This window comes from Coffea arabica, chromosome 5e (assembly GCF_036785885.1).
Source record: "Coffea arabica cultivar ET-39 chromosome 5e, Coffea Arabica ET-39 HiFi, whole genome shotgun sequence".
Taxonomy (NCBI): Eukaryota; Viridiplantae; Streptophyta; class Magnoliopsida; order Gentianales; family Rubiaceae; genus Coffea; species Coffea arabica.
In genome coordinates this window covers 50,088,890-50,103,539 of record NC_092318.1, presented here as the reverse complement: position 1 = coordinate 50,103,539, position 14,650 = coordinate 50,088,890, and the positions used below count along the sequence as shown (strand labels likewise).

The 14,650-nt window shown below is 34.7% G+C and overlaps 1 protein-coding gene across 1 annotated transcript; it reads right to left on the bottom strand.

The window, feature by feature from the left end:
- Window positions 1-1,281: 1,281 nt before the first annotated feature.
- Window positions 1,282-3,051, bottom strand: LOC113690000 (polyphenol oxidase I, chloroplastic-like). The gene has a single exon (XM_027207826.2). It carries the CDS (start codon window positions 3,049-3,051, stop codon window positions 1,282-1,284), a length of 1,770 nt encoding a protein of 589 aa, XP_027063627.1.
- Between the last annotated feature and the right edge of the window lie 11,599 nt (window positions 3,052-14,650).

Sequence of the window (14,650 nt, the reverse complement as noted above, 5' to 3'; positions counted from 1 at the left end):
TAGGTAAGAGTTCAAAACCTAATAACTTAAGTTTTTGGATCAAAGTTGGGTCCTGCCTTACATATTCGGCTCTTTCATGGACTCTCTTAAGATGTTTCTCCCTAACAAGTGGTATCAGACCATTTAGTTGCGAGACTGGGTTACTCATGAGCAAGTGGATTCTTCTCATAGTTGGACCAGTGAAAATTCTCTTCTTGATGGTGGACCGAAGTGCTAAAGTGTTAAAAAATTTGGCTAGTGTTGAACCAGATGCGCCATTGATTTGGCAAGGGGTCTGGTTGGTATTAGACCAAGGAGTCAAGGGTTAGCAGGAGTCCATAATGTAATTTGGATCTTGAAGAAAAGTGGGCCCATGATTGAAAGAAAAAAGTGACCTTAGGTGTTAAGATGGGTTTGCATTGAATATTAAAATAGGTTCGAAGAAGAGCCATTAATTTGGATTTAATGTGAGGAGTTACTCATGAAGGGGGAAATTTGTTAACCTCATGAATAAAAAATTATATAAAATATATTTTGATAATTGATAAATTATAAATTCAAATGCTTCTTAAATAATTTAAACAACCACAGTGACTTGAATGGATTTCAAATCTTTCATCAAATTTATCAATCCAAACTAAATAATACATTTGTACGCATAGGGTGTGGGTTAGCAAATTTTCCAAAGCTAAATCTTCGGTTGCTATTCTCTTATCAATAAAATATGCATTTACAAACAAAAAGGGAACAAAATTGCACTTCAGAAGAATTCTAGAAAAGACTCTCCCATTGTTTGTACTTCGTACAGCCTAATAATATTTGAAAACTGTCCTCGAGATGTCCTAGACTTTTAATATCTAAACCATTCTTCTCCTAAAATCTGTGTATTATTAGTCCAAAACAACACAAAATGAGTAAAAATTTGTTATGCTTTTCCTCTTTTACTTTTCCCTAGCTATATATGTATGTACAGCAAAATAAATGTAACGACAGAAAACGTGTCGAAAAAGAACCATTATTAATATTCTGAGCTACTTCTCAATAAATTCTGACATTTGAATATGGATCAGAAAGGAAACTGTTTTTTTACCACAAATTAAATTGCATCGAGTGGACATGGTACAATCAAGATTGAATTAACTGTGGGTCTAACTACGAAGAAAAACGTGGTACGATTCCACCAAAAAAGTCAATAATTCAGCCACCACATGTGGGCCTTTGACATCTCAACATCAATTTTCCAGGCTACGGTCCTACATTTTGTTTTTTCTTTCTGCAAATATGACATGGGATCTTTTAAAGCTATGGTTTAGGAACAAAGGTAATTTCGATACCAGCTATTGTCACAACCCCTATTCTGGGGACCAAAGTGACCAAAATGCTGTCAAAATCATCAGCTCCCAATTCCTCCAGCACCTCTGAAATCGTAAAAAACTGGGAAGTGGTAGATTTCATGCTATGTCCATGCCCCAAGCTGCTGAAGCTTCCTAGAGACTCAGCCTTGCACGGATTACTCTGACTCGTATCATCTTCGTTCACAAACACATCGAACACCGAAGTTTCTCCTTTATCAAATTCGATTCCCTTAATCTTCAGCACCTCTTCTGCCTCTGCTTTCTCTTGTCCACTCCTTGACTTCTTAGGCCGCTGAACCATGAAGCTGATGGGTTTCTCTAATTTCATTGGCAGCACTTCATTAGCCTTAGGTGCATTCACGGACAACTTTGTCAGGATCAGGCCCCTTCTACGCGCTTTCGGCTTACATTTTAACCAAGAAAGTGGCAAGTCAGGATAGGTATAACCAAGCTTGGCGAGATTTGTGGAGTCCTTAACCGTCACTCTAACGGGTCTCGCCGCCTCATTGAAGAAAATAAAAGAGGAATTTAACCAATCCGGGTCTTCAATATTTTTGCGTTTCAAAACATTGTTATAAATGTACCACATTCTATCAATGTTGCCATGGTGAGCCCAGAATATGGGGTCTCGGCCGGCTGAATATAAGGAGCCCATGTCCTCGCGGTTAGGCTGGGAAGGGTCGCCAACCCAAAGGTGCACAGAATTGTGGGGTAGAGTCTCTATGGAACCAGCTCCTGGATCGGGATCATCACCCCCCAACAGTGGCTGTCCGAAGAAAAGCAGAGGCGTGGACGGGTGAGTGATCATTTGAGTGTACATTGTGCAACAATTGTACTGCATTTGAGTATTGGGGTCGATGGGCAAACCGGTGCCGTCGTAAGCTAAATCCAGCACTTGAGGAGGGAAGTGTTTTGGGTTGCGGAAGAAATCGTATAGGGACAATTTGCTGTCGTTATACATGGGTGGAATTTGCATGCCTGAAGGATCGTCCCATTGCCAAAATGGCAAAGTAAACGTATCATCATCGAGCAAGTTTTTACAAATTCTTTCAAAGAAATAAAGGAACCATCTGTGCCACGGAAAAAATAGCCATGATTCATGAATGTCCAACTTTTTGTCTGGAAAGCCTGATTGAGCGTACCCTTGATCACAATACACGCAATGGATGTTTGCCTGTTGGTAAAAATTACGCGGGTCTGTCAGAGGAAGGTTCTTCATTTTTGCAATGGCAGTTGAATATTGTTTGATATAGTCATGGCTGACCGTGTGAGCCGGCATTCTTGTGTAGACTTCGCTAGCAGAAGGTGTATAATCACTGTAACCCGCGGCGGAGGGAGGGCAACAGTAGATAGGTATGCCACTTGGATTCATCCTGCCTTCGGTACAGTTGGAAACATCAGGTGAAACTGGCCTTGATAGTGTGGTTGCACCATATAGCCCACCGAGGCCAATAAGGACATCCCTTCTTTCAAATTTCCCTGCCGAAGTTTTACCACTTTTGGATTTGGATGAACTAATACTATCATCAGTACTAGGGGTCTGACGATGTTCTGCATTTTGGGCTTTGCATGTACTAGCTTTTGCATGGAGATTGTAGTTTTTTACACGAGTTGGTGGAAATGCGTGAGAAGATGAGTTAAAGGGTTTAAAGGAGGAAGAGCAGATTTGGGTAGGATAGATGGGGTGAGTTGATGAAGGAAGGGAAAAGAAAGCCATGGCTAGGTTTGAAGTTTGGGTGCAATTCGAGTAAGTGGCAAGGTCCCTTGCGTGCTTTTTTATAAGGTTTTGTCGGTGTCTCTGTGGAATTTTGTAATAGACCATCACATCTGTCCTTTTCTGTTTATTTTATATATTTCCATAAATATCATTATTTTATATATATTACATAATAAAAAGTGTTACAGTAATTATAGCAACAGCCAAAATAACTAAGAAAAAAAAAATTGTGGCAACAGCCTTGTGGTCTTCTTCTTAATGTTGGGACGTACGGCAGTTCATCTTTTTCTTGATATGTTGTCCTGTGTGTCTTAATTAAATGGTCCAATATTGTTGTACAATGACTTTTGTGTTGTTTTATTCATTATCACAGTACTATCATTTATGTGTGTGCATATAGGGTTCCATTAATTACAGTAGCTTTTTTCCCCCCCCTTTTCTGGGAACCTTGTACAGATTATGGAGGAAAAGAAGGTAAATTTTCGGATAAATAACTGTTGATAATGAACCATGAAGCCTCGTTCTTGGACTGACTCTTTCATGTGTGTTGAAGGCTATCATCGATATCAGGGTCGTTTACCGCACAAGGAAGAATGGCATTTACAGCAAAATGGGAGAAAATTCTCCCAGCAGCCCTTGAAGCTTTCAATCCGTTCCGTTCGAGCTGAAACAAATGAACAGTAAGTATTAAGGCTGAAATCCGAGAGATTTGATTTGTTTGAAGAATTATAAACTGAAAGGAAAGAATTGAAAATGATCCTATTCCGATGCGCACAAGGATCCTTTTATTTGAGCTTGACATGCCCCAAAATTGTAAAAAATTTTAAATCAATGACAGTTTATCAAGAACACCTAAAACAAAACTTCTAATAGTGGATTAAATGTCAGAGGTGACATAAAGAAATGATTCGTCCCACAGTAAAGGATCTGTTTGATCAAATGACAAAGAGTGTGTTTGAATTGTAAGTTATTTGCGTAAATATATTTGCTTATATCATCATTACAATTTTCAATATACTTTTTGGCTGTTGAAGTCCAAACAAGATGTCGAGATTGTCGGTAGTTTTGTAGTAACTATGAGATAAATAAAAATGAGATAAAACGAGACTAGGAGAAAACCTTAATACGCAACTCCTTCTTGTGGGGAAAAATAGTGCACAGATGTTAGGGGGTTAAGTTAACGCACCAACTTTTGTTAGTCCCAACAGGATTTTTCTCAATACAATAACATACCACTCGGTAGTTAATTTTGGGAAATGAGGCAAAATGTTTTGGTAAATTGTAACACGTACATATTATCACCTAGTAATCCCTCAGGTGTTTTGTATGTGTGTATATTTTTCAAAATATAAAATTTCTAAAATACTAAATTTCTTAGATGTAATTTCTTTTGTTTTTATGGTTTCTAAGTATTATATTAATGTGTTTATATACTCTCTTTCACTAATGTGAATGTTCTCTGTGATGTCATTTAAGCAAAATTTTCCATTTTTTTAGTTCACTGTTCTCCTTCATCTAATTTTATCTTCCATTTTAGTTTTTTTTTCAGTTTTTTTTTTTGGTATTAATGATAGGTGTAAATGATTGATATTGCTATTTTAGTTTTTAGTTAGATGTTAATGATCATTAGTGCTGTTTCAATTAAAATACTACTAATTTTTAATTTAGGCATTAATTTTTGTTCTCTTTTTTTTTGTTTTATATTCTTTGAAATTGAATTCTTTATATTCTTCTGTGTGTTATTTCTATTAACATTAGAGTGTTGATGATCCACCACCTATAAATATTTTTTTCCTATCCAACTATTCATTTTTTATAACTGAAATTTCATTGGTAGAGATAATTGAGTTTTTTTTTACATGTTATTTTATTTTATTTTATTTTATTTTTAGGCAGACCTAATGTAAAGCACTAATGACAACGACTCCATTGGAAAAAAAGCATCTTGATTTGGTATCAATAGCAATAATTTTGATGATTTAGAAATTGAATTAGACTGTGATTAATAAAAATTCTTAGATTGAAATAAAAATGGAAGATGGAATGCAAAAAAACATAATAGGTTGGATTGTTTTATTTTATTTATCATCTTTATAATTCAAATTTAATTAAGATTATAGTTTTTCTTCATAACTACTACAATTATTGACTACTTTTAGAATACAATAAAACTTATAATTAGAGAGAAGGATATTTTGGGCATACTAGAAAACTAAAATCAAATTCTAAATTAATTACACGTGTAAAACGAAATTTTCATGGATCATCCTTACATCGCTTTTGTTTTTCAATCATTCTTACGTCACATCCTTAGATAAGAATGAAAAGTTTGGATTCTGGCCAGTGGCGGAGCCAGAAATATTTTTAGTGAAGGCAAAAGTAACATTAAAATTTTTTTCCTACTCTTTTGTTAGTTTTTTAAGTAAAAAAATATTCACCAACAAGTTAAAATGAAAAAGATTTTTTGAACTTATTTCAAATGGAATTTTGTGATCCATATATCCTTTTAGAATATTAGTTCATGAATCAATTTAAAAGATCACGTAATTCTTTCACTTATTTCATAAAAACTTTGGAGGCACACTTAAGATAATATTAAAATTCTTTGCATATTGTAGGAATTTAACTTGTTTTCAGACTCGGACCGGGTATCGACTCGGCAGAGCTCAGGGGTCAGGGATCAATGGGTTCAATCGGATTCAACCCGGATTCGAATCGAATGACGTCATAAATATATATTAATGATAAATAATTAAAATAGCATATAAAAATTCCCTTTAAATTGATGGTTTACAACTTTATATACATATCTAATGAGTTTGGATTTAGTCCAAAAGGACTGCACTTAAAAAATTTAAAAGTTATAGGTAAAATTGTAGTTTAAAAAGCATAATGGGTTGATTTTATACTTATTAAAACAATATGGGGTCAAATTGATATTATTAAAAAAAATTTAAAACTACCAAACCTAATGGAACGTAAGCGGCCGCCCATTGTTCCTTTGCTTTTCACTTTTCTTAGTTTCGTCTTCTTCCTCCCTTTCACGCAGCTCCTCTTGTCTTTTTATGCTCTTCATGTCTCCTCCATTCATCTCACCGTCACTTTTTTCTTTTTCTTTATCCCTCACAAATCAAACACATATGAAAACTCTATTATTCTTTGTTATTGTTCTTTTTCGCTCCTCTCTATTCTCTTCCCTTCTTTACTCAATTCTTTATTTTCCTCCCATTTGATTTCAAATATTTCAAGAACTAATTCGCATGAAATCTGGCTTAGAAAATTTGGGGAATGAATTTTTTCTCTTCATCTGGCTAGTTACTTCATTTCTTTTAGAGTTGGTCAAAGATCAAAGGAAGGAAAAAGGGAAAGAAAAAGCCAATATTAACTCAAGATCTTGATCAAGGCAGGCATCAAGCTTTATATCAGATATTTGATCACAAACCTTGTTTGGACGGCCCTTATTTACGGATTTAGAGGTGAATAAGAAGGCATCTATTCTCTAAACCTTGAAAAAAGACAAGCCTAACAGCAAAGGTAAGTGAGGAGAGAATTGGAAATTTTTTATGCACACTCCAGATGCTTGCAAGAAAGGAGTACAATCAGAATGGAGAAATGAAGAAAACCGGGTCCTTTTCGGTTCTAGAGGTTTTCGGTCAAACCCGAGTTTTGATCGAATTTGACCGATTCTTTGATTGACGGTTTTTTAAAGAAACTCGGACCGAATGTTTAGTCGATTTCTGGTTTAATCGATCGGATCGGTCAATCCGATCCTAGTCTGAAAACACATTTAAGTGGGAGCAGTGGAGGCCCGTGCCCCACCTTAAATCAGCCAGTGATTCTGGCCACAAGTAAAAAACAAAAAATTTCAATAGGTTTTTGAGGACCGAATCATGGTCAACCTTGGTAGTCGGCATTCTAGATATAGGGATTGCAGCTAATTATTTGTTTGTTCTATAATCCTATGGGACAATTTCCATCCCAAGTCTCCTTCAATCTTTCTCTTGGTGAAGTCTTTGTAGAAAAGGATGGTGCATGTGAAACCAGTGGCGGAGCTATGTGAAAACAAGTGGAGTCAATTGATCCCACTTAATTTTGGAAAAATCTAGGTTTAGAGAAATTTTAAAGTTACCTCTTATTTGAACTCACTAAATTTTAACAAATTCTTTTTTCTATATATATTGACCCCCAAATAATTGAAAATTCATAATTGTTACCATCACAATACAGATAGTTTAGCCTTTCATTAACTTTTAAAGCCATTGATTTCACTTTGTGGATCCCCCAGTTGGTGAAGTTCATATTTCCTCAGCGTCTAAGCGATCAATTGATTTCAAGCCTTCGCCAAGGCTGCAATTTTGCACAGGTATTTGAGTGCGCTGTCAAGAAATATGAGAGACATAGATGTCTTACTAAAGAGACGTAAACCTGATATGGCCTCAATTCAGTCCATGGAACCTGGATTGTCTGATGCTGTGATTTTGACCTCCTGCTGCTGCAATAATTCACATTGAAAAGACTATTGCACAATGAAAAAAAAAAAAAAAAAACTGTGACTCAAATAATCCACTTGAATTTTGTTCTTCTTATCTCAATTACAAGTGCACAATGTAATTGCATAGACAAAAAAGTCGTGACAACTGACAAGTTCCTGGGCAGTCACTTTAAAGGTGTGTTGGTGACACCTGGCCCTCTACTAACTTAACATATACTAGTACTAAAGCATAAAAACGTAGAAAGGTTTGATTTAGTAATTTTTTTCTTTACAGAGTTTCAAACTAAAGTTTGACTAGTGAGACGCCCTGCGCGTTGCGCAGGAGTGCTAATATTTTCCATAGTAAGTTACTTAATTTTTAGTCGTTATATATTTCTTATACTGCAGAGAGTTATATAATTATTATAAGTCTGACTTGAATTATAAAATAATAGTGCGGTAAATTGGTTAGGTAAATCTAGTGTTAATAGTTTGTGAATTATGGAGGATATTTTGAAATATAATGGTTAATAAAGTATTATAATTGAGACAATGTAGTGTCGATATTTTGTGTGGTATGATTTGTATAAATTATGTGGTTTGGGTGAGGTAATTATAAAGATACCCATCTATATTTATGTATATCTATATTACTCACTAAGTTCCATAAATATGGGTCTATTTCCTTTTTTTTTTTGCACAAATTAAAACATTTAATCAATATAATCATAACAATTATTTTTCTTTCATATTTTTGTAAAATGCCGCTCACTAATATTAGATCATTAATCCACATTAAGATCCATGTATTATTATACATTGTTTTTGAAATTTACAGTACTTTAATTTTTTTAATGTAAAAAACAATTTAATTAATGTAAAAAACAATTTAATTAATGTTGCATGTTTGACTAAAAGAATAATAAAAAAATAGCATACAACATTGCTTTTCAATTTAGAGCAATTTTGAGCCATTAGGAAAAATGAATATGCTAAAAATTTTATAATAATTATATACATACATTAAATATGGATATTTATTTAACAATATAAAAGTGAGAGTTGCCCTATAAACAGTGTTTTTTAATCGAGTGGTTATCCTGCAATTGTTATTAGATATCCAAGCTATTAGTAAATAACAAACTAATTATTCTTTTTTATAGAATGAAAAGAATAAGAATAAAAACAAAGGCATTAAAAATTTGTAATAATTATATAGAGTAAATATGGATATATAGACTAATATATCTTTATAATTGTATGTTTTAAAAAGTAGTAGGATTAGAAACCATTTTTAGTCCAAACCCTTGACACCTTAACCGATTTTGGTTATTTGTGATAATAATGTTGGACTTCTCTCTCTCTCTTTTTTTTTTCTTTTTCCGCTGTTCAATTTTTAGGAATCGTGCAGTCAAAAGCTACTCCTAAACATGCTAAACAACCACTGCATTTAACAATTTTACAGAACACTATTTTATTTCATTTTTTTTGCAATATATGCATTCATTTTTTTTGCAAACAATTTTATTTCATGTCACAGTAATAAAATTCATTTTTTAAAGCCACTAATGTGACAGCTCCACCTTCCCCTAAGGCGAACTAAAGGGGTTAGAGGACTGCCTGCCCAACTCTCGCCAGAACTAACGGTGCAGTTTAGAGCGATCTATTGCGTTCCGAAACTTATAACGCGCGTAAACAAGGCAAAAGGGCAAAATAACCCAAAATAAAAAAAAATGAAATTCGGAGTCGGCCATGAATAGTAACCGACCCGTCAGAACCCAACCAAAAATGCAAGCAGACATTCACATCTTGAACTTTAGTAATTACAACCCAAAGTGGTATACAAAAGTTTTCAAAAGTTAATATATATACAGTTTGCCAAATTGAAAGTGAAAACGGCCCTAAAGATACATTTAGGGTTTCACTTCATATACAATACAAAAGAAATATACATCTAGTTCATTCGGCAACCATCTATCAAGATTCATTCCAAAAAGAGTCATATTCCTGTAAGGAAAACAAAAGGAACGGTGTGAGCTAATTGCCCAGTGAGATACTATCACTTACGCAACCAAGTGCATATAAGCATCAAGCTTTCATTCGATATAGTAAAAATAAGCAAAGGCACACGTCAAATATGGTGATAAAAGGATACGGATGTCTCTCAAGAGCCCTTTCCTCGTTTGCATTTCTTGATCGGACGTCATTGACTCTCCGTCAATGTTCAAAAGTAACCAACCGTAGACTCCACTTTACTTCCACTCCTTCCACCTAACATCCCCCTACCGGGGCCGAAATCCAAACACTTGCACTTTGGTATTACTCGAGTATACCGGAATCGAAAGTCTCGCATACTACAAGATTCCATATAACTTTACCCAATGTTCATTAATTGGCACGACCAAACCCTCGCCGGCTCGATTCAATCAACTACCAATGGGGTTGAGCTCAATGATAACATTTGTAGTCGTTGGATACTCGTCCAATCGATACCAAGTCAAGTACTTTCATTTCATGTAACATTTCATGTAACATTCCAATAACATGACAACAATGATATAAGGCATATAAGTGAGAGTGATAAAGTACACTTTCAGTTCAATCAAGTCACATTCAATTAACTTCAAGCAATTTACATTCAAAGCCATATAGTAACACACAAGTGAGTAGTACACTCACCAGGGTTAGTGCAGATACCTCCCAAAAGAGAGTTTTAATCACCAAGAAACCCTAAAATAATCCAAGAAAAACAATTGAAGGTTCCACTTTCAAAATCGAGTATACATAATGCACATGTGAGACTCGACTACCAGTCGTATGCCTCGCCAAATAATTACTAAAGTAAGGGTGCAAAACATAATTTTTTGGTAACGAAAAGGTAACATGAAGACCTAGACTCAAACAACCCAAAAGCCCTTCGTTCAAATCACAAGTAAATCCAACTAGCCTCCAAGAAAAATTTCGGCAACATATTCCTTGTTTTTACCTATTTTCCAGCAATCATGGCTTCATTATGTCCTCAAATCAGTCCCAACATCTCGTACAAAAATAATCTCATTCCCAAAAGCCGTTCACTAGGTTTAATGGCATTCAAGTACAAAATTTAGTTAGAAAATGACCGGATATAAAAGTCAAGCCCTAAACTATTCAAATAAATACAATAAGACTCGATTATAAGTCATAAACCAATTCTACATACTACCAAAATAGGGTTCCCTAAACATACACAAAAAATAGAGGAAAATAGAAAATTTGGAAAGGCAATTAGCTTTGGCCCTGAAAAAAAATAATTTTTGACCTCGTTTTGCGGTAATGGCATCAATTTCACTACGATTATCGGATGAAGATGTACGATACACCGATTCGAAGCTAACAGATAGGGTTACAACATCACAAAAGGTCACTCAACCCAGTTTTGAGTGCAAATAGGTCAAAAATGCAAGATACTACATCAAAACCATAAAAACAGATTCACAAAACGCATTCTAGCGGAAACATCATAACTCAGGCTCTCCAAGTTCAAATCCAGAAATTCCAAAACCAGCTGAAAGCTAAGAAACAGGGCTAAATTTCATCAGAAGGCCTCAACAACCAATTCGGAAGCAATTCCAGCCAAAACAACCAATTACAGGCGCAATTCTTACATTCGGGTAAAACCAGAACAGCAATAGTAATTTTGACTTTTCTCATTCTACGCTACTCCGATTAACCTGAAATTTTGTAGGCACCTCTAAAATGTCATTCCCTACAACTTTCATGTTTTAAACCAAGGCCAATTCGACCTCTAACTAGGAGCTATAAATTCGGGCAGAATGTTCCTTCATAAACCCTAACTTTTCAAAATTTCTTCCAAAATAGAAATTGGTTGTAATTACCCACTTTTTCCACTTCCTAGAGTCATTATATACCATTTCCAATCATCATAGATAGCCACACAATCATGCTTATATCAAAACAGAACAATCCCCAAAAATAATAAAACTTCATCACTTCAACCACAAATCAAGAAATAATCCATAATATTGCATCTCATACTACCACTAATCATGATTTAAGCATCAATTAAGGTAGGAGGGTGGTTCTTCACAACTCACCTTAAAAACAAGAGAGAGAGAGCAATTGGTCACCTTAACTTTCCAAATAACTTCACACAACAACTCACAAACACTAATTGAAGAGGTTTTATGGAGAAATTGCAAGTTTCAATGGTTGGTTTTGATGATTTGGAGCAAGCTTGAAGAGTTTTCTTCCTTGTGCTTAGAGTAAGAGAGAGAGAAAGAGAGAGCCGGCCACTTATGGAGGATTTTTGGTCATTTTTTGTTTATTTAAGTCAAATGATAAGACCATGAATAGTGGTCTTAAAGATAAACCACTCAAATGATGACACTTGTCACATTTTATTAAATACTTACCTAATTTGTCATTCTTATACCAATCCACTTAGCCTCCTCTAATTATCTCTTAGCACCCGGTAAATTAATTCCAATATTCAAAACTTAACCTAATTAGCCGAATTTTTTCGAACTTTTCGCACTCGTGGGTCCCACGTCCGGTATACGCTTTTAATTTCTCAAAAACTATTTGATACTAGAAAAAACATCTAAAAATTATATCTGCTCCTTAAAATTATCTAGAAATTTTTCCTACTCACGAAAATGCAGAAAACAAGTCATGAAAAATAATAAAACCTAGAAAATGGGAAAAATACGGGTTCTCACAACTAATGCCAATAATAATTTATTAATTATTTCCTCAATAATTGTGTCTTTACAGAACACTTAACAATTTTATTTCATTTTAAGCCAACAATAATTTATTAATTGTTTCTTCAATAATTGTGCATTTACAGAATACTTCATAAGCAAATAATTAACCACAAAATTAACTTTCTACTAAAAATACAAGACTAACTTTTAAATTTTGTTTAAAAGTAAAAAATATCACTAAATTCAACATTCCAACTTAAAGAGCCTAAATAAAAGGGTATATAATAACATTAAATCACATAAATATATTGATTGTATAGTTAGATGTAAAGAATGTAGGCAACAAAGAATATAAAAGGCATATGATATTTAGTAAAATAAAAGAATATAAATAAGCATGAATAAAAGTAAAAATGGGAAAAATTTAACAAGCATCATGATTAAGAGGAAGGAAAATGTGGAAATTCTGGGTCAATTCTTACGGGACCCGACTAATCCCCTGCGGCCCAGGCCTGGCGCCCCAACCCGACCCTAGTACGATAAGTGCGCGGAGGAATCTAGCAGAGCAGAAACTCGAACTCGAGACCTTGCGGTCACCATTGAGAGGTGCTACCGCTGTACCATCCATGCGGGGCACAAAACAGTAGATTACTCAAAGTCAAAATGGCAATTTTCCACAAAAAGGAACAATGAGTCAACAAAAAATAGGGTCAGAAGACAACAAAATTACCAAACAATCAAGCAATTATAGCATGCAGCTTGAACGAAGGAAAAAAGGGATGGCATAACTGAAAAATAAGACAAACCTAAGGCTAAACTAATACTCAAGAATAGCTAAGATGGCCTGTCTCTGCGGATCACAATAGGCAAAAATGATGCAAACAAAGAGGAACAAAGAACAAATAAATTACAAAGAGACCACACAACTATAATATGCGTCTTTCGGTCTCCTGAGTAAGGCAGAAATCGGAAATGGCATTAGCGAAAAATGAAGGATTACTAAGGCTAATTCTAATGACATAAGGAACTGCCAAAGACTGATGCAAATGGAGTTGCCGAAAAGCCGACAAAACCAACAAATACAAAAGCCATCAAAGTTGCTGAAAATTACGTGATAACTGCTCAACCAAAATGGCACTGTTCATTCTCCAACTCCCGCTTTTATATAGTTTGATGTTGTTCTTTTAATAAGTAATAATCTTGTGTTTGAATATAAATAGTAGTATTAATCTTGTAGTTGGATAGTAGAGCTGCGGTTTTGTTCTATAGAATGCTGTGCTGTAAATTTAAGGAATTTTGTGAAATAAAAAAAAAGGAGATTGATAAGAAAAGGCATAGGTGAAGTCCTGCAGGCTGAGGAGAGGATATCTTCTCAGCTTACACATGCAATGCAAGCTACCTAGATACACTTAAAAAATAGATTAAAAAGGTTAAAAAATTTTATGAACAATTAAAAAGATGTATGAAATGTCTAACCTATGGCCTTCCAAGAATCAAATGTGTAGTACCAACAAGCATTCTAGTACGAAGTACAAACTGCATGAGACGTGTGTAGTACCAATTATCTATTTTCTTTCTTGTGAGTTTTCAGTCTGTTTAGTAGCGTAGTACAACCAAGTAGTACAAACAATTGAAAGATAAAAGGCCCCAAGGATCAACAAGCCTACTTAATTATACGGACATGCCAAGTTTGTACCGATTAGTGCTAATTCGAATGCGGGCTCTTAGGGAAGAACAAGTATCTTTTCGAAAGGAGAAAGGATGAGAATGATTCATTTGAAGATTATCAAAGTGTGTTGGTGTCTTTGGTGCAGAAACTAGAGAGTGGTGCTGTAACCGTTGGTGCTATTGAAACTCACCTTGCTCTTAAATTCGGATTTTTGGTTCTTTCTTTTCTTTCGAATTTTCTGTCGAGGTTCAAAATTTCTTGCAACTTTCTTTCCATTTCCAATATGCTGTAAAATGTAACAGCAGATGGTTTTCTATTTTAGTATGAGACTCTGTATTATGGTCACAGCACCTCTCTTTGGACCAAAGTCACCAACACATTTTCGTGATCGTCTGTCCTCCTCAAATTCTCTCAATTCCTCATCCATTCTAAAGTTGGAGGATGTTTTCTCTGTGTCCAGAACAAGCAGGTAAAATTTCCGAATTGCCATGTGTTAATTTGTTGCACGAATATATAGTTTACTTGCTTGGATCTGTCATTTGGAAGCAGGAAACAGAGAAATAAGTTAAATGAAAAGCTTGACGTGAATGGACGGAAGACTTCAGGGGAGAAATATGATTTAGTCTAAAAACTCTAAATCTAAGATTTATTATTTGAACCCATTTTTGGCATTGGATTTGGGAATGATTTGTAGCTTTCCAAACATTTTAAATATGATATTTTAAAAATGAAAAGCACCTCTTAATACTTTGA